General features: G+C 38.7%; 1 protein-coding gene across 3 annotated transcripts; it reads left to right on the forward strand.

Moving 5' to 3' along the window:
* The first annotated feature begins 219 nt into the window (after positions 1-219).
* On the forward strand, positions 220-21,756 carry slc6a13 (solute carrier family 6 member 13). 3 transcript variants are annotated; one of them, XM_083546333.1, is made up of 15 exons: positions 220-371; positions 2,246-2,446; positions 4,461-4,595; positions 5,978-6,118; positions 6,255-6,342; positions 7,119-7,251; positions 8,509-8,643; positions 14,126-14,229; positions 15,029-15,153; positions 18,849-18,961; positions 19,380-19,517; positions 19,716-19,818; positions 20,725-20,825; positions 21,032-21,202; positions 21,301-21,756. In XM_083546333.1, exons 1-15 carry the CDS (start codon positions 281-283, stop codon positions 21,463-21,465), a joined length of 1,944 nt encoding a protein of 647 aa, XP_083402459.1. In that variant the 5' UTR covers positions 220-280; the 3' UTR covers positions 21,466-21,756. The 3 variants fall into 3 exon arrangements, with proteins under 3 accessions (XP_083402459.1, XP_083402461.1, XP_083402460.1); XM_083546335.1 differs by having other exon boundaries at positions 268-380; XM_083546334.1 differs by lacking the exon at positions 220-371 and adding an exon at positions 1,172-1,377.
* Positions 21,757-25,923: the final 4,167 nt, after the last annotated feature.

Here is a 25,923-nt window from a genome sequence, read left to right on the forward strand (position 1 = left end):
TGTTGAAAAAGTATTTTTTTTCTAGTCAAGTGGTCTTTCACGATGTTACATTGCTAGTCAAGGCAGTGAGAACTGGCCATGGTGGCCTTCTGACCGTGTGCCAGTCTTTGAGACATTTTGTGGGCCGAGCGGGAGGGCAAAAAAAGTTATGTAATCCTCCTGTCACTCTCATAGGCTCCACAAGCCTCCAATGTGCTGTTTCATGAATGAAAAAATTAGGGGGAGGAGTTGGTAACACTTCATTGAGGGCTAAGTGGAGAGATGGACCCGGATCCCTCCCATGCCTGCACTCACATTAAATCGTCAAATCGTCAAATTTCCTGGTCACATTGCCGACTTGATTACTGCATTACACACCAATCCAATGCCAGGTGAGTAAAGTCAGCTGCATGTTTGGGAACAAGTTTATTATTCAATTATTATGCATATTATCTCTATTATCCTATATGCCAAGTATAAGGTTATAGATTTGCTGGTTTTGGTTGTTGTTTTTTTCCGAATATATTGAAAGTACACAAAGTATAAATGTTATTAGCATTTACCAAAAATAGGCAGAATTGACTGAATATGTACTGATTTTCGGCCTGTTCTTAGACCTTTAATACGACATTGAGCACCAAATTGGTCAAATATTGGTCAGGATTTTTAGGTTATTTGTAAATGTGTATTACTTTAGTAAATTAGTACAGAGGCTCATTGTTCATTGTTGGTTTTTGGAAATTCTACTGGTTCTGCCAGATTAATTAACAAACTAACTAAAAAAAACCTTTACCTTATGTAAATGTTGAGCCAAAAAAAAAAAATCTATATCTTAAGCTAATATCTGTAATTTTTATTTTATTTTATATTATTTAAATAATGAGTTTTTTTTTTTTTTTACCGGTTCATATGTTTTATTTTTTACATGTGAAAAAAAAACGATATCTTTTCATTTTATGATAAGTATTTGCTTGTTCCTTTTCTGTCCAATTAATATTTATTCTATGACCTCATAACTGCAAGACAGATATTGTCCACTATTATGTCATATGACAGCCATTTCCAAAAATAGAGCGATTCTGTTTCTGAAAATTCACACCTACTCAGCAGAGAGCACATCTTATGTTTTTTTTTTCTATTAACTTTATGTGAATTTTCTCTGCTTGGTAATCATGCCCCTTATTTTTTCCAGCCCCATGAGCTTGTGAAAACCAAGGTAAACTGTGATCAAGCTGCCTGGCATTGAGGTTTTGATTCAAACACAAAGACCTTCGGCCCTCAGGCCTATTCTGTTCAATGCTCGATGCCAACCCTTCATTCCCACCAATTCCTTGTTAAAGCTTGAGTCTTAACTCCCCCTGCCTTGCCTTTTCAGTGCTCAGCCTCATTGGAAATAGGGTGAGTTGGTGCTGGCTGGCTGCCTCTCTGCTCCAGAGCGGAGGGGGGTAGTTGGGGGAAAAACAGAGCACATTCTCAAGGCTTCTGGCACTGCAGGATGCCATCACCGTTTGTTGTTTAAAACCTCAACTATGTCAAGGCGACAGTTATATCTATTACCCCTGGGGAGAAAGAGAGAGAGACGGAGGTCTGGAATGTGCTTATGCTCAGACCCCTGTGAACTGGACCTTTAGTGTATGGGCCACTGTCTAGCCTCTTATTATCCAGTCTGTTTGTTAATTTGTTAGATTCAGTTTCTAGAGAGATTTTTTCTTTCTTTCTCTATTCGAACAAAACGTACTCTGGTGGGTCCGAATGGATTTTAATGTAAGCTGACAGGAGTGAGCAAAGTCAGAGAGTTTTCTGTTTGTTGTCCAGAAAGAGCTCTTTTTTAATGTCTATACTGGGTCACAATTATACGCCTCAATGCTGCACTCAGTCACTACCGTTTGTCGTGAGTTCAGCCTAGCACAATGATATGGGCATGTGATATCTAAAAAGGTAAAGCAGAAATACACAAGGTAAAATATTGCTCCAGTAAAAGTAAAAACTTTCACTTGAGTAAAAGAACAGAAGTTTTGCCTTTAAATTTACTTAAGTAACCAAAGTACTATGATTTATTATGGCTATAATGTTCCTATTATCATATATAAAAAAATATATACAAAAGATATAGATGTAGTATAAGGCTGTGATGTGGCAGTGCGATGGGGTGATAAAGATAAATAAAGAACTATTTTTTTATTATCTTTTTAGTCAGAAAATAAAGAAAGTCAGTGTACTTCCTGTTTGTTTTGTCTTTTCATGGAATGTTTGTATTTTGTCCCAGGAGAAAAGAATATAAGGGCCAAGATGGATTCATCCAATGGTTTGAATCGACCGCTGGACATTGTACCAATCACTGATGAGAAGATGAAGGACAGGGGCCAGTGGAGTAATAAACTGGAGTTTGTGCTTTCAGTAGCTGGAGAAATTATTGGATTAGGGAACGTGTGGCGCTTCCCTTACCTCTGTTATAAAAATGGAGGAGGTAAGCTTGAGACATTTGTGACAGTATTTACTTGCTTAATGCTAGTCTAAAGTTTTTTGCCTTTTATTTTTAAGAAGTTTATTTACTGTAGATTTAATAAAGAACTTAAGAAATGTTTACTACAATGGCTAAGAACTACAATCATCATGAACAGATTTGCTCTTAAGTCTCCATCAGTGAGCAGCTAATAACCTAAACAGTTTTATAGAATTATAATAAATGGACGTTCCGTGTCACCCAGATGAGGATGGGTTTCCTTTTGAGTCTGGTTTCTCTCAAGGTTTCTTCTTACACCATCTCATGTTTTTTTTGCCACTGCTTTACTCGTTAGTAATAAACTTGTAAGGAATAACCTTAGAAATTAATTTACACATTTAAAATGTATATTTGTAATCGTTTTAGTTTTGTAAAGCTTGTGATCCAGTTCATCCCAGAGCAGTTCAATAGGATGTAGATGCGGTGACTAACAGGCCATGCCATGAAAGATACAGTGCTTGGTCGTATGCTTCGGGTTATCGTCTTGTATTGTCCGCAGTCCAGACAGAATCGCATGGTGATGAAATATTGAATGGTAGTCGTTTTGGTTTAGTATTCCATTTACCATTTACCATACATTACCCCTACATGTATATAATGAGTTAGCATGTGCTTCAGATATAAATATAAACTTGTGAAGTGGAATGTGACATAGCTGCATGTATTTCATCCAAAACCTACTGTTATTGCCTAAGGGAGCAGTTTGATCAAAATAAGTACCATTAAATTATCCAGTGTGTAAAATATAAACAAAAGGAACATTTGTCAATTAAAAATATAAAAGACAAGGTGTTTCCAAACTTTTGACAAGTTATTTGTGAAGCTAAAACCACTCAAGATGTAGAATATGTTGAATGTTAAAAGGTTTTGTTTGTTAGTATATATGAGTCTGATGGTTGAGTGATTGATTGATTGATTGATTGATTGATTGATTGATTGATTGATTGATTGATTGATTGATTTTAAATGTCACTATTCAACTTTTACACTTTGGTAGTAAAAACAAGTTCAGCTTTATTTCACTGGAAAATAAACTATTTTGTATACTTTTATACCAATAATTATCATGACCAGTCATTTATTATGAATGCAGAATTTCCAGAGCCCATTTTATAGCTGCAGGAATTACATTTAGTGCAGGAATTAGAAATTTACCCTTGCACTGTTTATATTAGTATTTCAGTAAAGCTTCCTTATGACACTCTCTTTTTAACACACACAAAAAAAGAAATATTAATATCTTGATCATCCTAAAAATTTTATTTGTCACCTACACATTTACACAGTGTATGACATAGAGTAAAGTGCTTTTTTACGATTGTCCAACGTGTAATAGAAATTGGAGATAGAATATGAGGAAATTAAAAAAATTTCAATATAAAGTACAAAAGTATACAAATATAATAAAGGGGTTAAGTGTAACTATAAAGTATACAAATATATAATAGAAAAAAAACCTGAATATGTAAAAAGAATAATAGTGTATTATATACAGTGTATATATATATATAGAATTAGACAGTAAGGGATGGGAATGAATATATGAGAGATATTGACAGTAATCCAAATTTAAAGTGTTCCAGTGTGATTTTTCTCATGTGCTAATATTAAAGTGACACTGAGGTAAATAAATCGTTTGAATCTTTCTATATAATAAATAACACAAATAGAATTCTGACTCGAGAGTGTCTGAGTTGTTTTTATGTTTGCCAGGTGGCCACAAAGTTGACCTCTTGATCTGTTGAGTTCTTGAAAACAAAGCTTTCCGGCTTGACGTCACCAGATGTTGTTTGATTAGTCAGTGGAATGTGTCCATGGAAGACGGACATCTGGGAAAATATTAGCTCCATATATCTAAGCCAAACCAACAAGTTCTTGGTGTTCATTCTCAACATCATATATGATGCAGTATGTTATTATTATTCTGTAAATTTTCTTTGACTTGGTGTTAATTTGTTTTGGTGTATGTACCACACAGGTGCTTTCTTCATCCCATACTTAATTTTCCTCGCCACTTGCGGAATCCCAGTGTTCTTTCTAGAGACAGCACTGGGGCAGTACACCAGTGAGGGGGGAGTTACCTGCTGGAGGAAAATCAGCCCATTGTTTGAAGGTTAGAATAGCTCCAAGGTGTACTATAAGGCAGTAATAATGTTTGGTCTATTTGAATCATAAAATGATCAATAGACTAATGATCTGTCGTAAACATTTCAGCTGATGTGTAGGTTTGAGGAGGATTTTATCCTCCTGACTGTTCAAATAATGTACCCAAATCACCTTTTTAATACAGCCTACTGTAACCTATTGTTTTGTCCACACACAAAAAATTTTTTCGTGTAATTTAATAGTTAAAATCTGAAATCGTGTTTTTTTTTTAGCTGATTAAAGACTTAATTGAGGTTCAGTTTTCATTATAGAACATCTATGAGGCAAACTAATGCCTTTAATATGGCAAGTTAAAATAAGTGAATCCCATTGATTTCATTTGCAGGACATCGGGAAGCCCGAATTTTCTATCCTAAAGACTTTTTTGTTGCTAAAAAACTCATCAAACACAAAAACAGAAAATAAAAAATGTAATAGCTCAATAATTATGCATTTTCTTTTACAATAAATAATGCTTATAATTAGAATATATATATCGAATTTGAATATAAACCCTGAATTTGAATTAGTTCAGACATTACTGTGAAAGCCCTGATAATCTAGATAATTAATTAGCAACTTCTGACAAATCAGAACTGAGTATACTGGTATAGTATTTCTGAACAAATCAAATCATTTGTCATTTAAAACAGCAACACGGGTGTAAGCACTATTACCAAAACAGTTAATAGTACCAAATAGTTAATGGAAACCTTACCATAAGCTTCTTATGAGTTTCTTTTTTAAATCCCATTCCACATTTAGTCCCTATAACCTCCACCTCTCTGGGAAGATGTTCCACTCGATTTTGGAGTGTGCTTGTAGAGATCCATGTAATTACATGGGTGTTAGTAAGGTCAGGTACTGATGTAGGTGATGTGAGGAGGCCTAGGGTACAGTCAGAGTTCCAATTCATCCCAAAGGTGTTCAAAGGGGATGAGGTTGATGCTTAATAGAAGGTCACACAAGAGCTTTTACTCCAACTGAAGTATATCTTCATGGAGCTGTATTCATGCACAGGGCCATTGTCATGCTGGAACAGGATTGGGTTTCTTAGTTCAAGTGAAGGGAATATTTAATGCTTTCACATCCAAAAACAATTGTGTGCCTCCAACTTTGTGGCAACGGGGAATAAACAGGTGATGGACCACATATGGCTGGTGTTTTAATATCTGGGAATGGTACACATTTTTCTTATCAAAATAGTTATTAGACAGTTAATACAGTCTGTTTCTGATAAGCTGAGGGAATATTTTGATTCAAACCACAGTAACAACATTTGTAACCTTTTTGGGACAGTACCTAATGCTGCTTTTTTCCCTCCTAATATTACTCTTTTTTTCAATACAGGAATTGGTTATGCCACTCAAGTCATAGTAGCCTTACTGAATATCTATTACATAATCGTTCTGGCCTGGGGAATCTTTTATCTGTCGTTTTCCTTCTCTTGGGACCTGCCATGGTCCTCCTGCAACAACACCTGGAACACAGGTGTGTTAATTTCACATGTACTTCTCAGCCCTTATACAATGTCTACTCATGTAACTCTGTATGCAACAGTGCATACAAAAAAACCTAAGATCGCATTATGCTTTGATTGTTACTAATAATAAATGATGTTGTTTAGATACATGCATGGAATTTCAGCGAAGACACGATTCCATCGACCAGAGTCATATGGAGAATGTAACCTCCCCAGTTACTGAATTTTGGGAGTAAGTATAATAGAAAAACTTGCACTTCCACCCATATTTTTCTCATAAATAGCTCTGTTTTGTATTTGAGGCTAAACAAAGTACTGAGTTTATTGCACAGAATGCTTTAGTTTAGTGTGTAAATCATAGCAGTTGGTATACTCCGCTTAATAAGGGCTATTTATATGCTTTCTTCTGGGCTTTTGGATTTTTCAATTACAGCTTTTGTTTTCTTGATTTAGACTTAAAGTAGCCTAATAGCAGCAGGATTGCCAGTACATTACTGTTTTTCTACAGTTTGCTTTATGTAAACTTAACAAAAGTTTATTATTTATTTTGATGTACAATGTAAGCTATATTTAGTAACACTTTTAGTCTCTGTGCTGCTGTAATACATAAATGTCTCTCTGGGAACAATAAGGTAAAGTCTGTCTGTCTGTCTGTCTGTCTGTCTGTCTGTCTGTCTGTCTGTCTGTCTATCTATCTATCTATCTATCTATCTATCTATCTATCTATCTATCTATCTATCTATCTATCTATCTATCTACAGTATTTATCTATGTTTCCACACGGACGGTTTTAATTGCCGAATGTGTTCATAATGGTGGAGTTATCATTAGCTACAAGTAATGTTACCTATTTGAGTAAAAATACACAATAAATGTAAAGAAAATCCATAAACCTATAAGCACAATATTGCTTGTGGTCACAAACCAAAAGACCTACAAAATAGCTTAGTCCTTACCGCTGACTTGGCCCAAATTAAGCTTCAAAGTTTCTTTGTTGTCTTTGTTCAGGAGAAGAGTCTTGCGGATTTCCTCGGGTATCGATGAAATTGGAGAGCTGCACTGGGACATGGTCATGTGTCTGCTGCTTGCATGGATTCTTTGCTACTTCTGCATTTGGAAGGGCGTCAAGTCTACTGGAAAGGTGAGATAATGGGAAGATGATCGGGTTTAATATACATACTCATACTTTTGAAAAGGAAAAATATCCCTATATACAACCTCAATTCCATAAAAGTTGGGACACTGTGTAAAATGTATATGTAAATGTTGTCTTCTTTAAACATGCAAGGCCTTCTCTGAAAAAATACATTTTCTAGATGGGAGCATTTGTTGCTCTAAAACCTGTATATACCATTCAGCATTGTCTTTCCAAATGTGCAAGGTGCCCATTTCACAGGCACTAATACACTCCAATACCATTGTAGATGTGGCTTTTTGAACCGAGATCTGATAATGAGCCAGATGTTCCCTCTCCTTTTAAGTCTTAAGAACTTGGTGTCCTTGGTTTCCAAAAAGAAATTAGTCCTCCAATTTGACTCAGTACATTTTAAATGAGCTTTGGACCAAAGAGGATGGCGCTGTCTCTGGCTCATGTTCACGCATGCCTTCTTCTGTGCATGGTAGAGATTTAACCTGCATTTGTGGATGACATTGCAACTGTGTTCAAAATGATTGAAGTTGGTGTTTCTGAGCCCATGCAGTGATTTCCATTACAGAATCAAAACTGTTTTAAATGCAGTGCCACCTGAAGGCCCGAAGATCACCAGCATCCAAAATTGATTTTCGCCCTTGTTCCTTAAGATTTCTCCAGATTCTTTGAAACTTTTGATGTTATTATGTGCTGTTAATGATGAGATATAGCTGTTTTGCAATTTTATGTTGAGGAACATTATTCTGGAAATTTGTCTTTCAGAAGTAGAGTCTTTTAAAGATTGGTGAAGCTCTGCCTTTCTTTATTTCTGAGAGACTCTGCCACTCTAAGATACACTTTTCATACCCAATTATCTTACTGACCTGTTAACAATGAACCTCATTAGTTTTCAAATGTTTCTCCATCTGTATAATTTTAATAACACTTACTTTTTCCAGACTTTTGTTGCCCCGTCCCAGCTTTTTTGAGACGTGTTGCAGCGATCAAATTAGAAATGTTCGATATTCAATCAATATTTTCCTCAGTTTAAACATTTGATATGTTTTATGGTGAATATAATATGAATTTGTGATATTTGCAAATCATTGCATTCTGTTTTTATTTTTGACATTTTACACTTTTTTTTTGGAATGAGGTTGTATTTATATTGGTATTAATGGAAACATAATGAGTTCGGCCAAATCCCATGCCATGTTGTAAGCAGAGATGAGTGTTTAATGCTCCTGTGTACCTGTTGTGGCTTCCCAGGTGGTTTATTTCACTGCAACCTTTCCATATTTAATGCTGCTGATTCTGCTAATCAGAGGGATTACTTTGCCGGGGGCATCACGGGGCATCCAGTTTTATCTTTACCCTGATCTAGGACGTCTGGCTGATCCACAGGTATTCAGCATCACTCACTCGGAAAGCCAGATTTTAAACTTGCTGTCCATCAGATATATTCCATCATGTTGTACAGGAGTTGGAAAAAAACCTCGCTTGTGTTCTATAAAGCTGCAAAGCATCCATATAACCTTTTAACGACATGAGAAGGTTTACAAAAAGGCACTTAAGTGAAGTGTGCTGTCATTTATTTTGCTAGATTATGGTCTGTTTTGCAGTCACGCATGAAACCTAGTTCCTCTAAGGCTTTCTCGTGTAAAAAAAAAAAAAGTTTTTTCTTTGCTATCCTGGAGAGTATCGACCAGGTGTTTGATGTACCCTAAAGCTGGTCACCCTGCATGAAAAACATTGTTTGTTTCATCTCTATGGCGTGTCCTGCTGTGCATTTTGACCTCTGCTCCAGTTTCCCCATCTGTTCCAAAATGAGGGTTCTCCCATGGGAAAAAAGACAGGGAAGTGTTCAAAAGAGCAAAAGGACATACCGATTCAGTATTAATCTGCTTAAATAGCTGCAGTGTCTTCACTTTTTTAAGAACTTTGTTTAACATTATACTTTAAATATTCATGAAGGTGCTTTTTACTTGTCACATGTACATTACAGCACAGTGAAATTCTTTCTACGAATATCTAAGCAATGTTAGGAAGCTGGGGTCAGAGCACAGGGTCAGTCATATTACAGCACCCCTGGAGCACAGAGAGTTAAGGGCCTTGCCAAAGAGTTTCAGGTTGGCGATACTGGGACTTAAACCCCTGAACTTCTGATCAGTGACCCAGAGCCTTAACCATTATGTTGCTATTTCCCCTAGAAGATCCCACTGAATTTTCTTATGTTTGTTTTACATATCTGTATTTTGAAATAGAAAAGTTTTGTCTGCAACACAGTTTAACCACATGCATTTTCATTTGTAGTATATAGTATTTAGATTAAAATGGATTTGTTGCATTTTCACGTGTGCATACTATCTCAGGACTGCAACTGAGCCGCAATTTATAATGTAGATTATCATTATCCATTATTGACTTGCATCTCCAAAACTGAGTGATTCGCATCTTGAAGCATAGCCAATAATACAATACATTAAAAATACACATGAAGCAGCTACCAATGCGATGTGATATGATTCACCCCTACTACAGCATGATCTGATTTTGATTTGATTCAACACAATGCGATACGATGCAATGGTGCTGTGCAATTCAATATGAAACAGATAGTTCGCTTTTATTCCTTTGCTTCAGGCAGACAACAAATCATGCAGAACTGGTCGTGGGACAGCCAAGGGCACCTTGGGGACATACCCCAGTCTGGGTTAGAGGAAGGCACTGGCCATGCCTGGATAAAACTCCAGACAGGAGGGGCTCACAGAAAGGGCGTGAAGGTTCCCAACCCTCTTTAGAAACGAGATGGCCAGTAGAAATCTTGACTGTGAGAAATTTTAAGTGCAGCTTAGACATAGGCTCGAAGGGGGGCTCAGACAGGGCCTCCAGGACAATGGCCAAGTCCTATACAGCTACTCTGGGTCGCACCTGAGGCCTCAGCCTCAGGATACCATAGAGGAAAAGTGTCAATTACGGGTTTTTCTATAGCGATTGCTCGGCAAGTGGAGCATGATAAGCCGCAATAGAGGACACATAAACCTTTAGGGTGGAAGGAGACAACCCTTTGGTGAACTGTTCTTGAAGAAATTCCATCAATGAGCCAACCAGGCAGTTAACAGGGTCTAACTGGTGACTTCCGCACCATGTAGTGAATAGGTGCCACTTTGCAGCATACGACCTCCTCGTGGAGGGAGCTCTGGATTGGAGAATGGTCTCTATGACCTCAGCCTAAAAGACCATCGCCCCACAGCCTCCACAGCTCAGGGTGAGTTTGAAGCAACGTGCCCCCTGCCTGAGAGAAAAGGTTTACCAGGTCAGAGAACCATGGCCAGCCTGGCCAGCATGGGGCCAAGGGGAAACGGCTGGCGAACTCGCTTCAGAACTCCCAGGAGCAGTGCTACAGAGGGAAAGTGTACAGGTGGAGACGTCTCTTGAGTCACAAACAGGTCCACTTGTGCTATGTAAAATCTTCTCCATATTTGCACCACCATTTCCAGGTGGAGCCTCCACTATGCCTAGATAGGTGGTTCTCTCAGTATGCGGTCTCAGCGGAGACAAAGCCAAATCTACACACTTTGTGAAGGTGCAGGGTGAGAGTGCTGGGCTGGAACGGAATGGAAGGACCCGATATTGGTAAGCCGCAGCCACAAAAGCAAACCTTAGGAACTTCCTGTGGATGGATACGTGAAAATACATGTCCTTCAGATCTATCTTGACGAACAAGTCCTCTGACCTGATTTGGGACATCAGGGTGAGCATCTTCAACCTGAGTCTCATTAGAGATTGGTTCAGCTTATGTAGATCTAAAATAGAACACAGCCCACATACTTCATGGGAATTATGAAGTACTGTAGAGCTGTAGAACATGGACTCTCTGTCGAACAGAGGGACCACCTTGCTGCTTTCTCAAGAGAGTTTCTACTTTTTGTTCCATAACCAGAACCTGCTAGGGCAACCCAACCAGAGTGTGACACACCCTGTTAACCCGGGAGAGACAAGACCCAAACTAAATCATATAGCCTTTTTCCACAGTGCGCACGACCCACTGAGACACGTCCGGCAGGAGTTTCCAGGCTGCCAGATAGTCGCTTAAGGGAATCAGTCTCTCGAGGGGCTATGCCCTGGCACAGCTTTAGGGCCTCCTGAGAGGTGGTGAGCCCCCCATTCACTGGATACTTGGATGAAGGCTAAGTTTATGAGCTGATCCCCTAAAAGCATCGAGAAGGGGCAGGCACTGTGTACTGAGGTGCACGTCGCCCCACCCCTAAAGAGACCCTAAAAACTCCTGACTCATCAGGATCTCTTGGCCAAAGACCTCCTATTAAAGATGACGGTTCTCAGATCAGTAATTTCCTTGGGCCTCAGCCTGGAACGTCACCCAAGGTCCCTTGTTTCTGGCAACACTCCGTCTCTGAATTTCACGATGCCTAGCACCTGCTGCCATGTAAGCCTTGCCGACAAGAGCTGAGGTAGTCCTCAGAGGCTTGGTGAGCAGGACCGGAGCTTTAAGGGACGATGCAGCACCCAGGTAGAGATAGCCATCCAGCATCTCTTCAACCATGGGCATCATCCCACAACTGCACTTCTTCATCCCTACTACATTAGTGTAAAGAGAAATGTTGGGGCTGAAGAGGTGGGCTGAATTATTATTAATATTATTATTGTTATTATTATTTTTATTAATATTATTATTATTATTATTATTATTATTATTATTATTATTATTATTATTATTATTATTATAAAGGTTTATTTCATGACCTGGTCACCTCGGTGTGCAGGTCTGGAAAAAAAGGCAGGCCATGTCATGGAGGTAGTGACGCAGGTTGCAGGAAACATTCGTTCAGCTTGCGCAGGGGACGTAGTTTCTGCTTATCAGCCCAAGCGATATACAGCTTGGCAACAGCAGAAGTCACTACCTGCAGCAGTTTCTCAAACAGAACTGGCTGTAGGGGGGGTGTCGTTCACGAGATCACTAATGTCCATCTTCTCCCCCTCCCTTGAGGAAGAGAGGTGGAGCACAGCGCTCACCTCATATGGGGAAGAAACCACCAAAAGGCATGCTTTCAAACCTTGAGAAAGAGAGCGCTGGTTCTGGCAGATCCATTTGCGACCCCCATAAACTCAGTCACCACTTCACCACAAAGGAAATGGGGCCAGAACCGCAAGAAGCGGGAGCACTTTTCTAGAGAGGAGTGTCCGCATGGACATAAGAACGCAATGTGGGCAGCCAACTCTTTCCAACCGAGCATGCTCTGCTCCCAGACAAGCCACACATAGCCAGAAAGACTGCTTGCCTTTATACCTTTTTTTTCTTACTTTCTATTTTTTTATTTCTTTTTTTATATATATTTATATATATATTTTACCATTTACCAATACTAGGGTATACCTTGGAATCACAGCAACACAGACACAAGTAGAAGCTAGCGCCATCTCCACGGCATTGCAATTGCGAGGAAAAAGGCAGAATTGTAAAATATGAACTCGTAATTGCGATTTATAAAGTCAGAATTCTGTTTGTTTTTTTCTCGCAATTGTGAGTTTATAATTAATTTCTGCCCCTTTCTGGCAAAGCACCATAGGAAACCACGAGATGTAATTCTTACAAAATATGGGAGTTACCTTTTTTGTAAACAGAGCTTTGTGAGCTTTAAGTTTGTATCACGCAATTGTGAGCAAAAAAGTTAGAATTGTGAGATAAAAAGCAATAACCTTTTTTATAGAAAAAGTATTAAACAAAAGCAGATGTTCTTTTCCTGTTCTGTTTCCAGGAAGATGCAGCTCTACCTCTGCCATGTTAATCTATATTCTATGTGTTTCTCTGGACATGCCTCGGTTTCTGTAGTGTTCTGATATGTCATATTCACATAACAGTAGTGGTGCTGAGAGACAGTTTCATGAGAAGAAATCAAACTACATATAAAATATCGGTCTATCAGTTACTTTTAAAATAATAAAAGTATAGGGCATGTGCTAAGAATTATATATAAATAAATTATTTAAACCGATGCAAATATGTCAAAATCGAAGCATCGTGAAACAAATGGCAATTTGTATCCGATGCACACTTTTTAAAATCGAAGAATCAATCTTATTATCCCTACTATCCATATATATGCATGATACTCAATATGAATGAAGCCCACAATCAAGTTAAAACCGGGTCAGTTCCTACTGTACTTCACCCTGAATTTCTACACCTGATCAGTACATTTACATTTATGTCATTTGACAGACACCCTTATCTACAGTGACTTACAAAAAATTTTACAAATAAATGCACTTTGATCATAGTTTATGAGGACACAGACTAAGAATACCATCAGTCTAAAAAATCTGTTGGAAGAGAATATAGCTAGAAAGACTAGAAGAAGTGCTAATTTAAGTACTACTGAAAGAGGAAGAGTTTAAGATATAATTTAATGACTACTACTGATGTGGCTAGGATGAAGAAACAAGTGGAAAACAGAAGATCATTAGTTTAAATCCCAGCATTACCAAGCTATCTCTGCTGGGCCCCTGCAGCAAAGCCCTTAACCGTTCAGTTGAAATTCACTCTGGATAAGTGCATCTACCAAATGCCTTAAATCTGGTGGTAAATGACAGAAGGAGAGAGGTGGAGTGGTGCAGTGTTAGGTTGAGAGTCCTGCTACAGTAGGAAGAGGGATGCTGGTCCATTTCTGGCTTTGTAGACAAGCATCAGTGATGCAGAAGCTGAAGATGACCAGTGGAAGGAGTATAGTAATGTGTAGTATGGGAGATCTTGAGATTAAAAGTACTTCAGAGACAGACTGGCCAGAAAGTAGACTGCGGTATTCCGGTCTTAAGATGATGAGGAACTAAATCTTACCTTCATTCTCATTCTGCTGATCTTTTCCAGGTATGGATGGATGCAGGAACACAAATCTTTTTCTCTTATGCTATCTGTCTGGGCTGTTTGACAGCACTTGGTAGCTACAATAAATACAACAACAACTGCTACAGGTGAGAATATTGAAAGGATGCCGTAATTCAACCAAAAAATATCTGTTAACTATGAAATGTATTACACTTGTATATACACTGTATAGGTATAAGTTTGTGGACACCTGACCATAAGATTATTATAAGATTGCTAACATCCCTTTCCACATTTTGTCGCTATTAGGTGTTATAATAAGCACCGCTCTTCTGGGAAAATGTTCCACTAGATTTTGGAGTGTGCTTGTGGAGATTTGTGCTCATTTGGCCACAATGGTGTTAGTAAACTCAGGTACTGATGTATTGTAAGTGAGGTGAGAAAGCCTGGGGTTCAGTCAGGGTTTCTAATTCATCCCAAAGCAATTCAAATTCAAATATAGCGGTCAGAACTCAAGATGTTCCACTCCAACCCATATAAAAGCCATATCTTCCTGGAAAGGGCTTTGTGAATAACAGATCCTAGAATCTGTTAAATAATCCTAGTTCAAGTAACAGTAAAGACATCTTTTACAATTGCATGCCAGCAACTTTGTGGTAACAGTTTGGGGATAAAAACCTGGAATAATCAGGTATCCCAATGCTTTTGTCTATGTAGTGTATCTACATAATGGTGGAAAAGTGCTAGATAAGATCCAGGTAAATACATAGAGCCATACAAATGTAGAAAAGTCAGGTCAAGCATGTACTAAAGGATTAAAAAGGAATAAATAAGCGAATTCAATGTGAAAAATTTATTATACATCCATGTCTGAAAGAAGATTTTAAAGCTATGTTGGCAGTAAATATCTCTGTAAGTTTGCTGTTCTCTACTTTTTACCCACAGAGATTGTGTGGCGTTATGCTTCCTGAACAGTGGCACAAGTTTTGTGGCTGGATTTGCAATTTTTTCTATCCTGGGTTTCATGTCTTTTGAGCAAAACGTCCCTATTTCAGAGGTAGCGGAATCAGGTGTGTATTGCATTTTAAATTGTGTTTTCAATTGTGTGGAAAAAAATTGGATAAAGTGTCTTCCAATAATATTGGAACCCTTAAAAAGATATATTCTATAATGCCTGATATGGTTGGAGAATACATGGCAAAGGATCTGAGATCCTTCCTCCATACAGAATCTCTTTAAATCAAATTCTTCAAATTCTGAAGTTCATGCTGGTGGATTCTCTTCTTCAGTTCACCTCAAAGGTTTATGTTTTTGTGACATTTCTATGCGGTTTATGCCAGGGGACTGAATCAGCCATGACAGGACCTTGATTTGTAGTCAGTATAGCATTTTTGTGTTTGCGGATGATATTGTGATTTCTGGTGAGAGTAGGGAACAGGTTAAGAAGAGCCTGGATAGTTGGAGGTACGCGCTAGAGAGAAGGGGAATGAAAGTCAGTAGGAGTAAGACAGAGTACAAGTGTGAATGAGAGGGAGGGCAGTGGAGGGGTGTGGGTGTGGTTGCAGGGAGAAGAGGTGGAGAAGGTGTACCTGTGGTCAACAGTGCAAAGTAATGGAGAGTGTGTTAGTGACATGAAGAAAAGAGTGCAGGCAGGGTGGAGTGGGTGGAGAAGAGTTATAGCAGAAGTGATTTGTAATAGTAGGGTATCTGCAAAAATGAAAGGGAAAGTTTATAAGAATGTTGTGAGACCTGCGATGTTGTATGGTTTAGAGACAGTGGCTTTGACTAAAAGACAGGAGGTGGAGCTGGAGGTGGCAGAGCTAAAGATGCTGAGATTTTCAATGGTTCAATGGGAGTGACGACGATGGACAGAATTAGAATAGATTTTATTAGATGGAAGAAGAAGAGGAAGAAGACAGCATTTTTGTGTTCATTTTGATTTGTGTATTGGATCAGTGTCCTGTTGTAAATCCAAAATGACCATTCAAGCTTTCTGGCAAAGGCATTCAGGTGTTTATTTAATACCTTATATTTGATCCATGATGTCATGCTTCATAACAAAATGTCCAGGTTCCAAAACATTAAAGATCCACCAAAATATTAACATATGTATATAATATATATATTACAGGACCTAGGGCTCGCAAGTGGACCTTGCAGAGGGGTTGTAGACGTGTTTGTCTATTTCCCCACCCTCACCTGCCCGTTCCAGTGCCTGATTGCAAGGTTTGGAAGCAGGCCTTTTAGCGGTTTCTTCGATTTGCGAGGAGAGTTCTTAGCTCTGCCGCTCTTCCTCTAAGGATGGATGGAGGTCTCCGAGTCCCCCAAGACTACCCCTCAGGCTGGCCTTTTCGAGGAGCTATTAGAGGTAGTGACCCGTGCCATGGCCAAACTCGAAATAGAGTGGCCGGCTGATTAGGAGAAGGCTTGTCCACCTAGCAAGCTGGACGAGCACTTCCTGCAACTCGCTTCACTGCCTCTGCGTTGGGGCTTCTCTTTTTTCCAAGTCCTGCACATCTAGTTGTCCAGGTCGTGGGCTAGGCTTTATTCCTTCCGCCCCTTTAGTCCCAGGGTGTCGCTATATTTGAATATAGGACTGAGGGAGTGTGGCTATGGGGCGATCCCCCGGATTGAAGAGATGCTAGCTAGCTATCTCTCCCCTGGCGATGCATCGTCTCTCAAAGCCCCAGCACTTTCCACCAAGCCGCTTTCCATTAGCGGGTCAGGCCACAGGCTGCCTGCTCACCATGGCTGTGCTACAGACCTTTTAGGCCGATCTGCTGCGGGAGCTGGACATAGGAGATGTGGCCCTAAGTGCTGTTAAATAATGGAACAGGAAGTAAACACTCTTTTGAGGAAGGTGGCCATCAAGGTGGTCCCTCCACCAGACAGAGAGGTTGAGTTCAACAGCCGGTACTTTATAGTTCCCGAAAAAGTGTTGCATCCTATAGTGCAGCAGTCCCCAACCTTTTTTGTGCCACAGACCGGTTTAATGTCAGACAATATTTATACGGACTGGCCTTTAAGGTGTGGCGGATAAATACAACAAAATAAAATGATACCACCGGCATAAAAACTGGTATTTTCCAAATATAATAATAAACGTGAATCCATGGTGTTGTTTTTTGTTCATTTTGCTAGCTTAGGGGTTTCAATTTAGCGGTAATGTATTATGTGTTACTGGCCGGAGCAGCCCCTTCAAGAAGGAAGCAGATGTAGGTAAGACATGTGACCGAGGCAAGCATCTTGACATGCATTAAGAGTGAGTCATAGACAGATGTGTCAGAGAGAATCCGGTAATTTTCCAAAATAAAACATCATTCAGAATCAGATAATAAATAAAACGGATATAATGTAAGTTATGTATTTTTTCAGTGTGGCCCGGTACCAATTGACCCATGGACCGGTGCCAGTCTGCAGCCTGGGGGTTGGGGACCACTGCTATACTGGACTTGCATCAGCTGAACCGCTCACTCTTGAGACTCAGGTTGTCCCAAAACCTATTAGGCTCCGTGCATTCTCTCCTCCTCCCTTCCAGGCCCCAGACCAAGAGAAGCTTAACCGACATATAAGTCTACAGAACAGAACTGTGGAGGAAGTCAGAGCAGCTGTTTGTCTGCAATGGCCCTCCAAGGAGAGGTCTTCCTGCGAATAAGCAGATGGATTGTGGATACAATTTTTTCATCTTATGGGTTCTCTGGTCTCCCCGCTCCCTTCGGAGTCAGAGTGCACTTCACTCGAAGTGTGGCAGCCACTAAGGCCTTGTCCTCTGGGGTTTCCCTCCAAGACATTTCCAACACTGCGGGCTGGACCACCACGCTGACCTTTGTCAGGTTCTATAGCCTCAACCTCAGTGCCACTGTTCTTCGATCTAGCTGTGCCCGTCCACACTAGGCAGGGATTGGTAAATCAAAGCGTTTTTAATGCAGCTCGGGTTCCTGAACGGGAATGTCTCCAGTTTACGTATGTAACCATATATTTGGCTTTCCCAAAGCGTTTCTGATGCAGCATCTCGTTCTCTCGGGGAACCATGGTTACATATGTAACCCGAAGACGTTCTTTTTTATACCCATGGCATTGCTGTGTAAGTTTAGTAATAATAATAATAATAATAATAATAATAATAATAGTAATAATAATAATGATAAATGCACTCAGAGTGCGAGGCAGAGACTAAACAAACTTGTGGTCCACCACCTAATACGTTTCTTAGGGGATTTTAACTCAGATGTTCAGCACATAAAAATGACTGCATTAAGTACACGAGTGTATTAAACCAAAAGTCCTGTACTGAAAAAATTCTGTACAAATACGTGTATCGTTACACCCCTAATATACATATATATATATATATATCATATAAATATACATATATATATATATATATATCAATTAAAAATCTATTAGATTTTAATTCAGTGTTAGGTATCAAAAGGGTGTTAGCAAAGTCAGTTTAAACCAAAATGTATTTCTGTTCATGCAGGAACAGTTTTGGGTCTCCAAATTTTATGCTACCACATCCAGAGACATCCTATGCAATTGCCTTCAACTTTCTTTTTTCAACAGTTTGGGAAAGAAGTACATATTGTATGGATGGAACAGTCATGTTTCCATGATATTGTGTAGATAATGTAACTTAGCATTAGATAGCATTTTCTATATGGTGTTTTTTATTTGCAACATCTAAAGAACAGTACATCATAATAACAATACATGATGTGTAAATATGTGTGTAAAATAAAAATATTTTACACTGATGTTCCAGGCCCTGGATTGGCTTTCATTGCTTATCCACGTGCTGTTTCCATGATGCCTTTCTCTCCTCTGTGGGCCTGTTTTTTCTTCATTATGATTGTGCTGCTCGGCCTGGACAGTCAGGTGAAACACGAATGTGCTAAGTTCCTGAATGTAAAAAGTAATAACATATTTTCCCCAATGAATTCTCTTTTTATTATAGACTACTGATATAATTATAGTCGACTGAACAATCAGCTTAAGTGACTGGTAGCAGTAGTGATTTACTTAATAACTACATATCATCCTTATAGTCATGAGTTTGTTGTTATAAATAGTATATTTTCCTAAAAAATATATATACTATATGCATATATTTTTATTTGTTTTTATACTATATTATTCGAATCCATTCATCTTCATGAACTAGCTGCTCATTTGTTTTTACTTGTTTGACCTTTTGCTCATCCAGTTGTAATACCATCCTCTTGTAATGCTGTCACTGCACGAAGGATTTCCACTAGTACATTTTACTGACTTTATTTTTACTTTGATCTCTCAGTTTGTCTGTGTGGAGAGTCTGGTGACGGCCGTAATCGACATGTACCCGTCAGTGTTTCGTCGTAAAAACCGCAGAGAACTCCTGATCCTTGCTGTGGCCCTCTTCTCCTTTCTCATGGGATTGATCATGCTGACAGAGGTAGGACAATGGCCAAGCAATTGTGTAATATTATAGACCCTGGTATATTAAAAAAATGACACATTTATCAGTCTTACCAGTGAACCAGTGGTGGCCTGTTAGTCAAAATTTCATAATGAAATAAATAAAGATATGTGAGACAATGTCAAGGTCCTCACTCTTACTCTGTCTCTGTCTCTGTCTTTGTCTCTGGTGTAGGGTGGTATGTATGTCTTCCAGCTGTTTGACTACTATGCAGCCAGTGGGACATGCCTTCTCTTTGTTGGCATTTTTGAGACTATTTGCATTGCTTGGGTTTATGGTAAGAATATGTTGACCAAATTTTCTAACACATAGTGTCTTTTCATTTTTTGCGGGCGGGGTTAAAAACATTACTTCGCCCAGCTACTTAAGGTCAAAGATGTATAGGATATAAACATTACATGGACAAAAGCCCTGGGACACCAACCATATGTAATTTATCCTCAAACTCTCACCACAAAGATGTCTTTGGATATGGTGGCATTACATTTTCCTTTCACTTGAACTAGGAGACCCAAACCTGTTCCAGCATGACAATGCCCCTGCGCACAAAGCTAAAGATATGAAGATATGGTATGCATACTGTATCTTGGAGTGGAAGTTTCTGAGTGGCCTGCTATAGAGCTCTGACTAAATGTGAACACTGACTGCACTCCAGGCCTCTTCACCTCACATACATTGCTACATACTCTCCACAAACACACTCCAAAATCTAGTGGAACAACTTCCCAATAGAGTGGAGGGTATTATAACAGCAAATGGGATGTTTAAAATGGACATACAAACCTTATGGTATCTTAAGGTGTCCACAAAACCTAATTTCCAAAAATGTTCTAATATTTCTGTTGTAATACACTTACAATTCTTTAGTGCCTTTACGCAAATAACTGGATTTTATCATTAGCAGTTTCGCCAATCGTGCATTTTACAGTGACACATGGTTTCAGCCTTACCATGCTTTTGACCTTATGTTATGCTAGCTATAATATGCAAACTAGCATTGTTTTACCACCTCTAACATTAGATCAATTGTAAGGGTGTATATATAATTCTAATACACCTATTCTCGTCTGCACACAATATAGAGCCTGGATAATAAAGTAATAAATAATATTCAATTTATAAACACTAATTATACAAATGTTAAACTATGGTATTAATATTCCAGTCTGAAAATCATTTCTAGGTGCTGATCGTTTTTATGACAACATTGAGGACATGATTGGTTATCGACCTGGACCCTACATTAAGTACTGCTGGTTGTTCCTGACTCCAGCCACTTGTTTAGTAAGTTTCTTAAATATGTACATATTATATCTGTTATTCATTTGTTTGTTTGGTGTTTTAAAACTAGATTTCATAATTCATAATGTATATTGTAATTACACCATATGACCCTGCTTTGCTCCAAGCTACTCCTTTATTCATCCTAATTCACTATAGATTTTTGACATTTTTTATTTCTTTTGTCATTAATATTTTTGTTCCTGTAGGGTACCTTTGCCTTCTCTTTGATTAAGTATACTCCATTGAAGTACAACAATGAGTATGTGTATCCATGGTGGGGTTATACATTGGGCTGGCTTCTGGCTTTGTCATCCATGGTCTGTATCCCTCTGTGGATCGTATATAAGATGGGCACTGCCAAAGGAACGCTAAGAGAGGTGGTTCGGCTATTGCAACATAGAAGACACCAAATTCTACAATTCGTTTGAACCTCTTCAACAACTTCTTTTCCTTCTTCTCCGTTCTATATCTTTAGAGATTCCATGAGCTGACCAAGCCATCCCCTGATCTGCCCATAACACGGCAGGAGCAGGAGAAACTGCAGGTTATATTTGTTGCTGATGGGGATGGTCTTCCACTGAGAAGAGTTTCTACCAAGGATGGATACTTTCCCGTCAGTGAGAAGGAATCGCAATGCTGAATGCCTCAATGGCAAGAGACAATGCAGGATGTTTATGTTACTTTTAAAGTGGTCCTCGAATGCCTTTTGTTTATACCTCACACTGCTGATGACAACCAAATAGCAGCAACCGAGAGGAATGAAAACCTTTTAAATGGATCTTAGAAAAGGCTATATCGCCCTCTATGGGCAACTTTTCGGTTAACATACTATTTTCTCCACAGGGAGGGGGCCAATAGCCTTTTAGTAAGCAGTGCAATTTTGCATTATCAAAAATTTTTAAACCATTAAAAGTTACCTAGTCCTTGTTAATGTCTGTGGGTTCCATGGCTTATGTTTTTTTCCTTTCACTTCAGAAACATGGATGTAGATGAATTGGTTATGTGAAATGATCCTAGGTGTGAACAAGTGTGTAAGTAGTATGCATAGGGTCCAGTATCCGAATTAAGGTTTGTCCCCACCAAGTACATAGTTGTGATGTGGATGTTCTTTGGATTCACTGCAAATATGACCAGGATAAATGGATGCTATAGATTTTGACTAATAGTTTTAGATACAACCCTAGGTGGTGTAATCTGGGGGTTTAAGATATAGACAATGATCTAGAATACAGGAAGTGGTAGCTCAGTGGTCAAGACATTGGACTTCTAGTTGGACGGTTCGGAAGTCCAAATCCATGCACCACCAAGCTGCCACTGCTGGGCCCTTGAGCCAACTCAATAACAAATTGTATAATTGAAAGTCACTTTGTGTCTTCAAAACTGCCATAAATGTAAATGGTTCATCATTTTACATACTTTTTGGGAGATGTTGGTAGAATTTTTGAAGTTGATTCTTCCTGAAGGAAGTAAAATAGACGAGTATCAGCCACAAATCATGTTGTAAAATTACATTTTGTAATTAATACCCTATATATATAACCGTTCGAAATATAACCTTTATACAGATTGTAATTTTTTATCTAATTATACTAAATCATTATGGATCTATGTTAATATACACTGACCAGGCATAATGGTATGACCACTGTTTAGGCATAACATTATGACCACCTGCCTAATACTGTGTTTGTCCTCCTGACCCTTCAAGCAGTTACACCAATAACTTCTTCTACCGGAGCTCATTTGTTGGATCGGACCAAACGTATATTGTTATACTTTTGAGATACATGAACATGAAACTGTAAACTGGATATACCAGATCCCAATTAATCAAAAATGCATGAACAAATTAATTCTTAAAATAAGTTGCATACTCTAAAAGTATTTCAGCCTAGACTAAGCATTGCTATTACTAAAGTATGTAGGACTGCTATTTCCTGATTAAACAAAAAAAAAGATCTGCCAAATACTGTGGTGAATGTTGTTTTGTTCCAATGTTTAATCTCTTGTGCAAGACCCTGTACTATAACTGTATTCTGTAAAACAACATAAATATTGCTCTCACTCTTGGCAAAATGTGCGTATTTGCATTATCAATATCATGTTGTAAAGTGTTCTGATGAAAATGTAAGTATATTTTTTCCATGTGAATGGAAAACAATATAGCTAACAGATGTTTTTTTTTTTTTTTTTTAAATATGCTGTGTAAATATGTTCACACGTTCATTCTTCTTTCTGAAACACGGTATAGAGTATAATATGTACAGAACGATCACGTTTATGTGACACTTTCATTTTGTATGTTCCATTTCACTGTTAATGAGTCTGAAGTACCCAGATTAAAATGCATTTCATTTCTAATTGGACTTCCTGTAGTTATTGGAATGTACTCAGGGTGAAGCCAGAGCTTGTGGTAACTGAAGCATGAAAATGCTTTGCAGTTTTCTTTTTTATTTCCTTGTGCTATTATTAAATGGTGCGCCACAATGTTTAATGGGATGCAAAATGTATGAGGAATAAAAGTGAAGGGGGAAGGGAAAAAAAGACACACACACACACACACACACACACACACACACACTTGTTACAGTGGTTGGTAGAGCCTGTTGTTTTTTTTAAATGACTACATTTATTATTAAGTTTTTATATTTGGAATTGAATTAAATGAGTTTAAACTGAATAACTGTACACTTGATAATGAGTCCTATCAGTTTAATTTTTAGATAAATATGAGGTAAATATATTAAATGGCAAGCTTGTGGACCCCCTTGCAGATTGTGTTGAACCGGTTCCTACTGTTCAGTGGGTTTGAGGTCAGGGCTCTATACAGGACCCTCAAGTTCTTCCACTCCAAACTAAGCACGCTCTGTATACATGGTGCTCATTTTGTTCACAGGGATGTTATTATGCAAGGAAGGGGCCTGTCTTTTACGTTTAATGCAAAGACATTATAATGCTCCAAGTTTGTGAAAAGTTCAGTACACTTGCATTATAGTGGCTCCTTTGATTAACCATATTATTGTACATGGAAGGAAAATGTAACAGTAATTTGTTGGATTATTAGGAAAATAACGCTCCATTCGAAAGTGATCATGGCACCAAGAGTGAGCATTTTTGTGGTTGCTGTGGGGAGCTGGGATGGTGGTAACTCAGTGGTTCGAGCCCTGGTATCGCCAACCTGCAGCTCTTGGGCCTTGCCCTTAAGCAAGGCCCTTAATCATCAGTGCTCCAGGGATGCTGTATCATGGCTGATCATGTGCTCTGACCCCAGCTTCCTAAAATTGCTGGGATATGCGAAGAAAGATTTTCACTGTGATGTAAAATACATGTGACAAGTATAAAGCACCTTTTTTCCCCTCTTTCTTTGACAGGCACTTTTGAGAGAGAAACAGAAAGAGAGAGAAAGTGTGCCATGGTAGACATAGGCCATTATTTCAGTGTAACTCTGCAGAAAGATGGGGAACTGGAATGAGGTTAATACCTGCTGGAACTACTTCAGCTGTGCATTACTTTATAGGCAGATAGTGGAGGAAGAGAGAGAGAGATAAGAGTACAGATACATGAAAAAGCTACTTAAGTACAGTAACGAATTACATTTACTTCCTTACTGTCCACGGGCCTTACTTCACTGGTGTCATCTTGAACCATCTAAAGAAGTACCAGCGCCATTTGGATCCCACTTCATGTGGAGTTTAACCATTGGACCTCTTTGAGTGGTTAAAGGCTCTGACATATAGAAAGCTGGAGTTGGATTTATGATGATCGCAAATGTTGAGCTATTTTATGAGTTGCTCAGTAGCTCCTGGCTCCATAATCTCACTGCATAAGACTGTTGGAAGAACTTTACTTATGATCTTACATTCCAGTGCTCATGTTAGTTCTCACTCTCCAGTGTTCTGTATTGTTTTATAGACTATAACCACACTCTTAATATCACCCAAATGAGGATGGGTTCCCCTTTTGAGTCTGGTTCCTCTCTAAGTTTCTTCCTTATAACATCTAAGGGAGTTTTTCCTTGCCACAGTCATCATGGCTGCTCATCAGGGATAAATACACATCGTTCACCTTAACTGTTAAATTCTGTAAAGCTGCTTTGAGACAGTGTCTGTTGTGAAATGCGCTATAGAAATAAACTTGACTTGACTTGACATGGCATCCTACATAATTATGACACCACGGATATAGAACCTATCAATATTATATAGAAACGCAGTATAACAAAGTGCCGCATCACAGACAGGTCTCTCATATAGCCAGTAATTAATGGCATTACTAAAGCAAAAAACCCAATGAACACAATTCAACAAGTCTCTTGTCACTGTAGCCGCAGCTGCACCACCCACATGCATCACATCTAGCAAAAGCATCGATATTAACCTAATAAAATGACCCCGGGTTTTCCATGCATTATTTTCCTGGGGATTTGAAATGAAGGCAAATTGTTTGGTTTTGTGCAAATGCAATGGTATAAGTGGCTTATGAAAATGCTTACAGACTGTTTTGAACTGTTTTAGCCGCCCTTTCCTCACAATGTCCAGCTTTTCTTGAAAAGTCAGTTTGTAAATGGCCTTGTGATTGTATCTGCGACCAAATCATTTCCATTTAATGGCATTTAATTCACGTGAATATATTCGAGCTTGTGTAGTTTGCGAAAGATGCGGGTTGATAGCTCTGACTAGCACGCTCTCTGACTAGCTAGCTAGCTATCCAGCTCTCTGTGTTTGCTTATCAAGGTAACACTCAGCAAGCAGAACATTTTGAGAGGAATAAATGATGGAAGAATCTCCTGACCCCGAACTCGCCACAACACCCGTGGTCTTATTTGTGTCGTTTGTTTTTATTAAGTTGAAAACGTTTTGGGGCTCATTGGAGTCTGTTCACATGAACTGAGTTGATGAAGCAAAGAGTCTTGTGACAAAAATGATTTTAGGAACATTATAGTCATCATAGTAGTTTGGATACTTAAGTACATTTGAAGGCAAATACTTTTGTACTTTTACTCAAGTACATGATTTGTGTACTCCGTCAACCGCTGAATTATCGACCAGCCACCAGGGGGCGCTAACGTTTTTCTCCCCAGCCTCTGCTTTTCTGTTTA

This window comes from Silurus aristotelis (assembly GCF_946808225.1).
Source record: "Silurus aristotelis genome assembly, chromosome: 7".
Lineage (NCBI taxonomy): Eukaryota > Metazoa > Chordata > Actinopteri > Siluriformes > Siluridae > Silurus > Silurus aristotelis.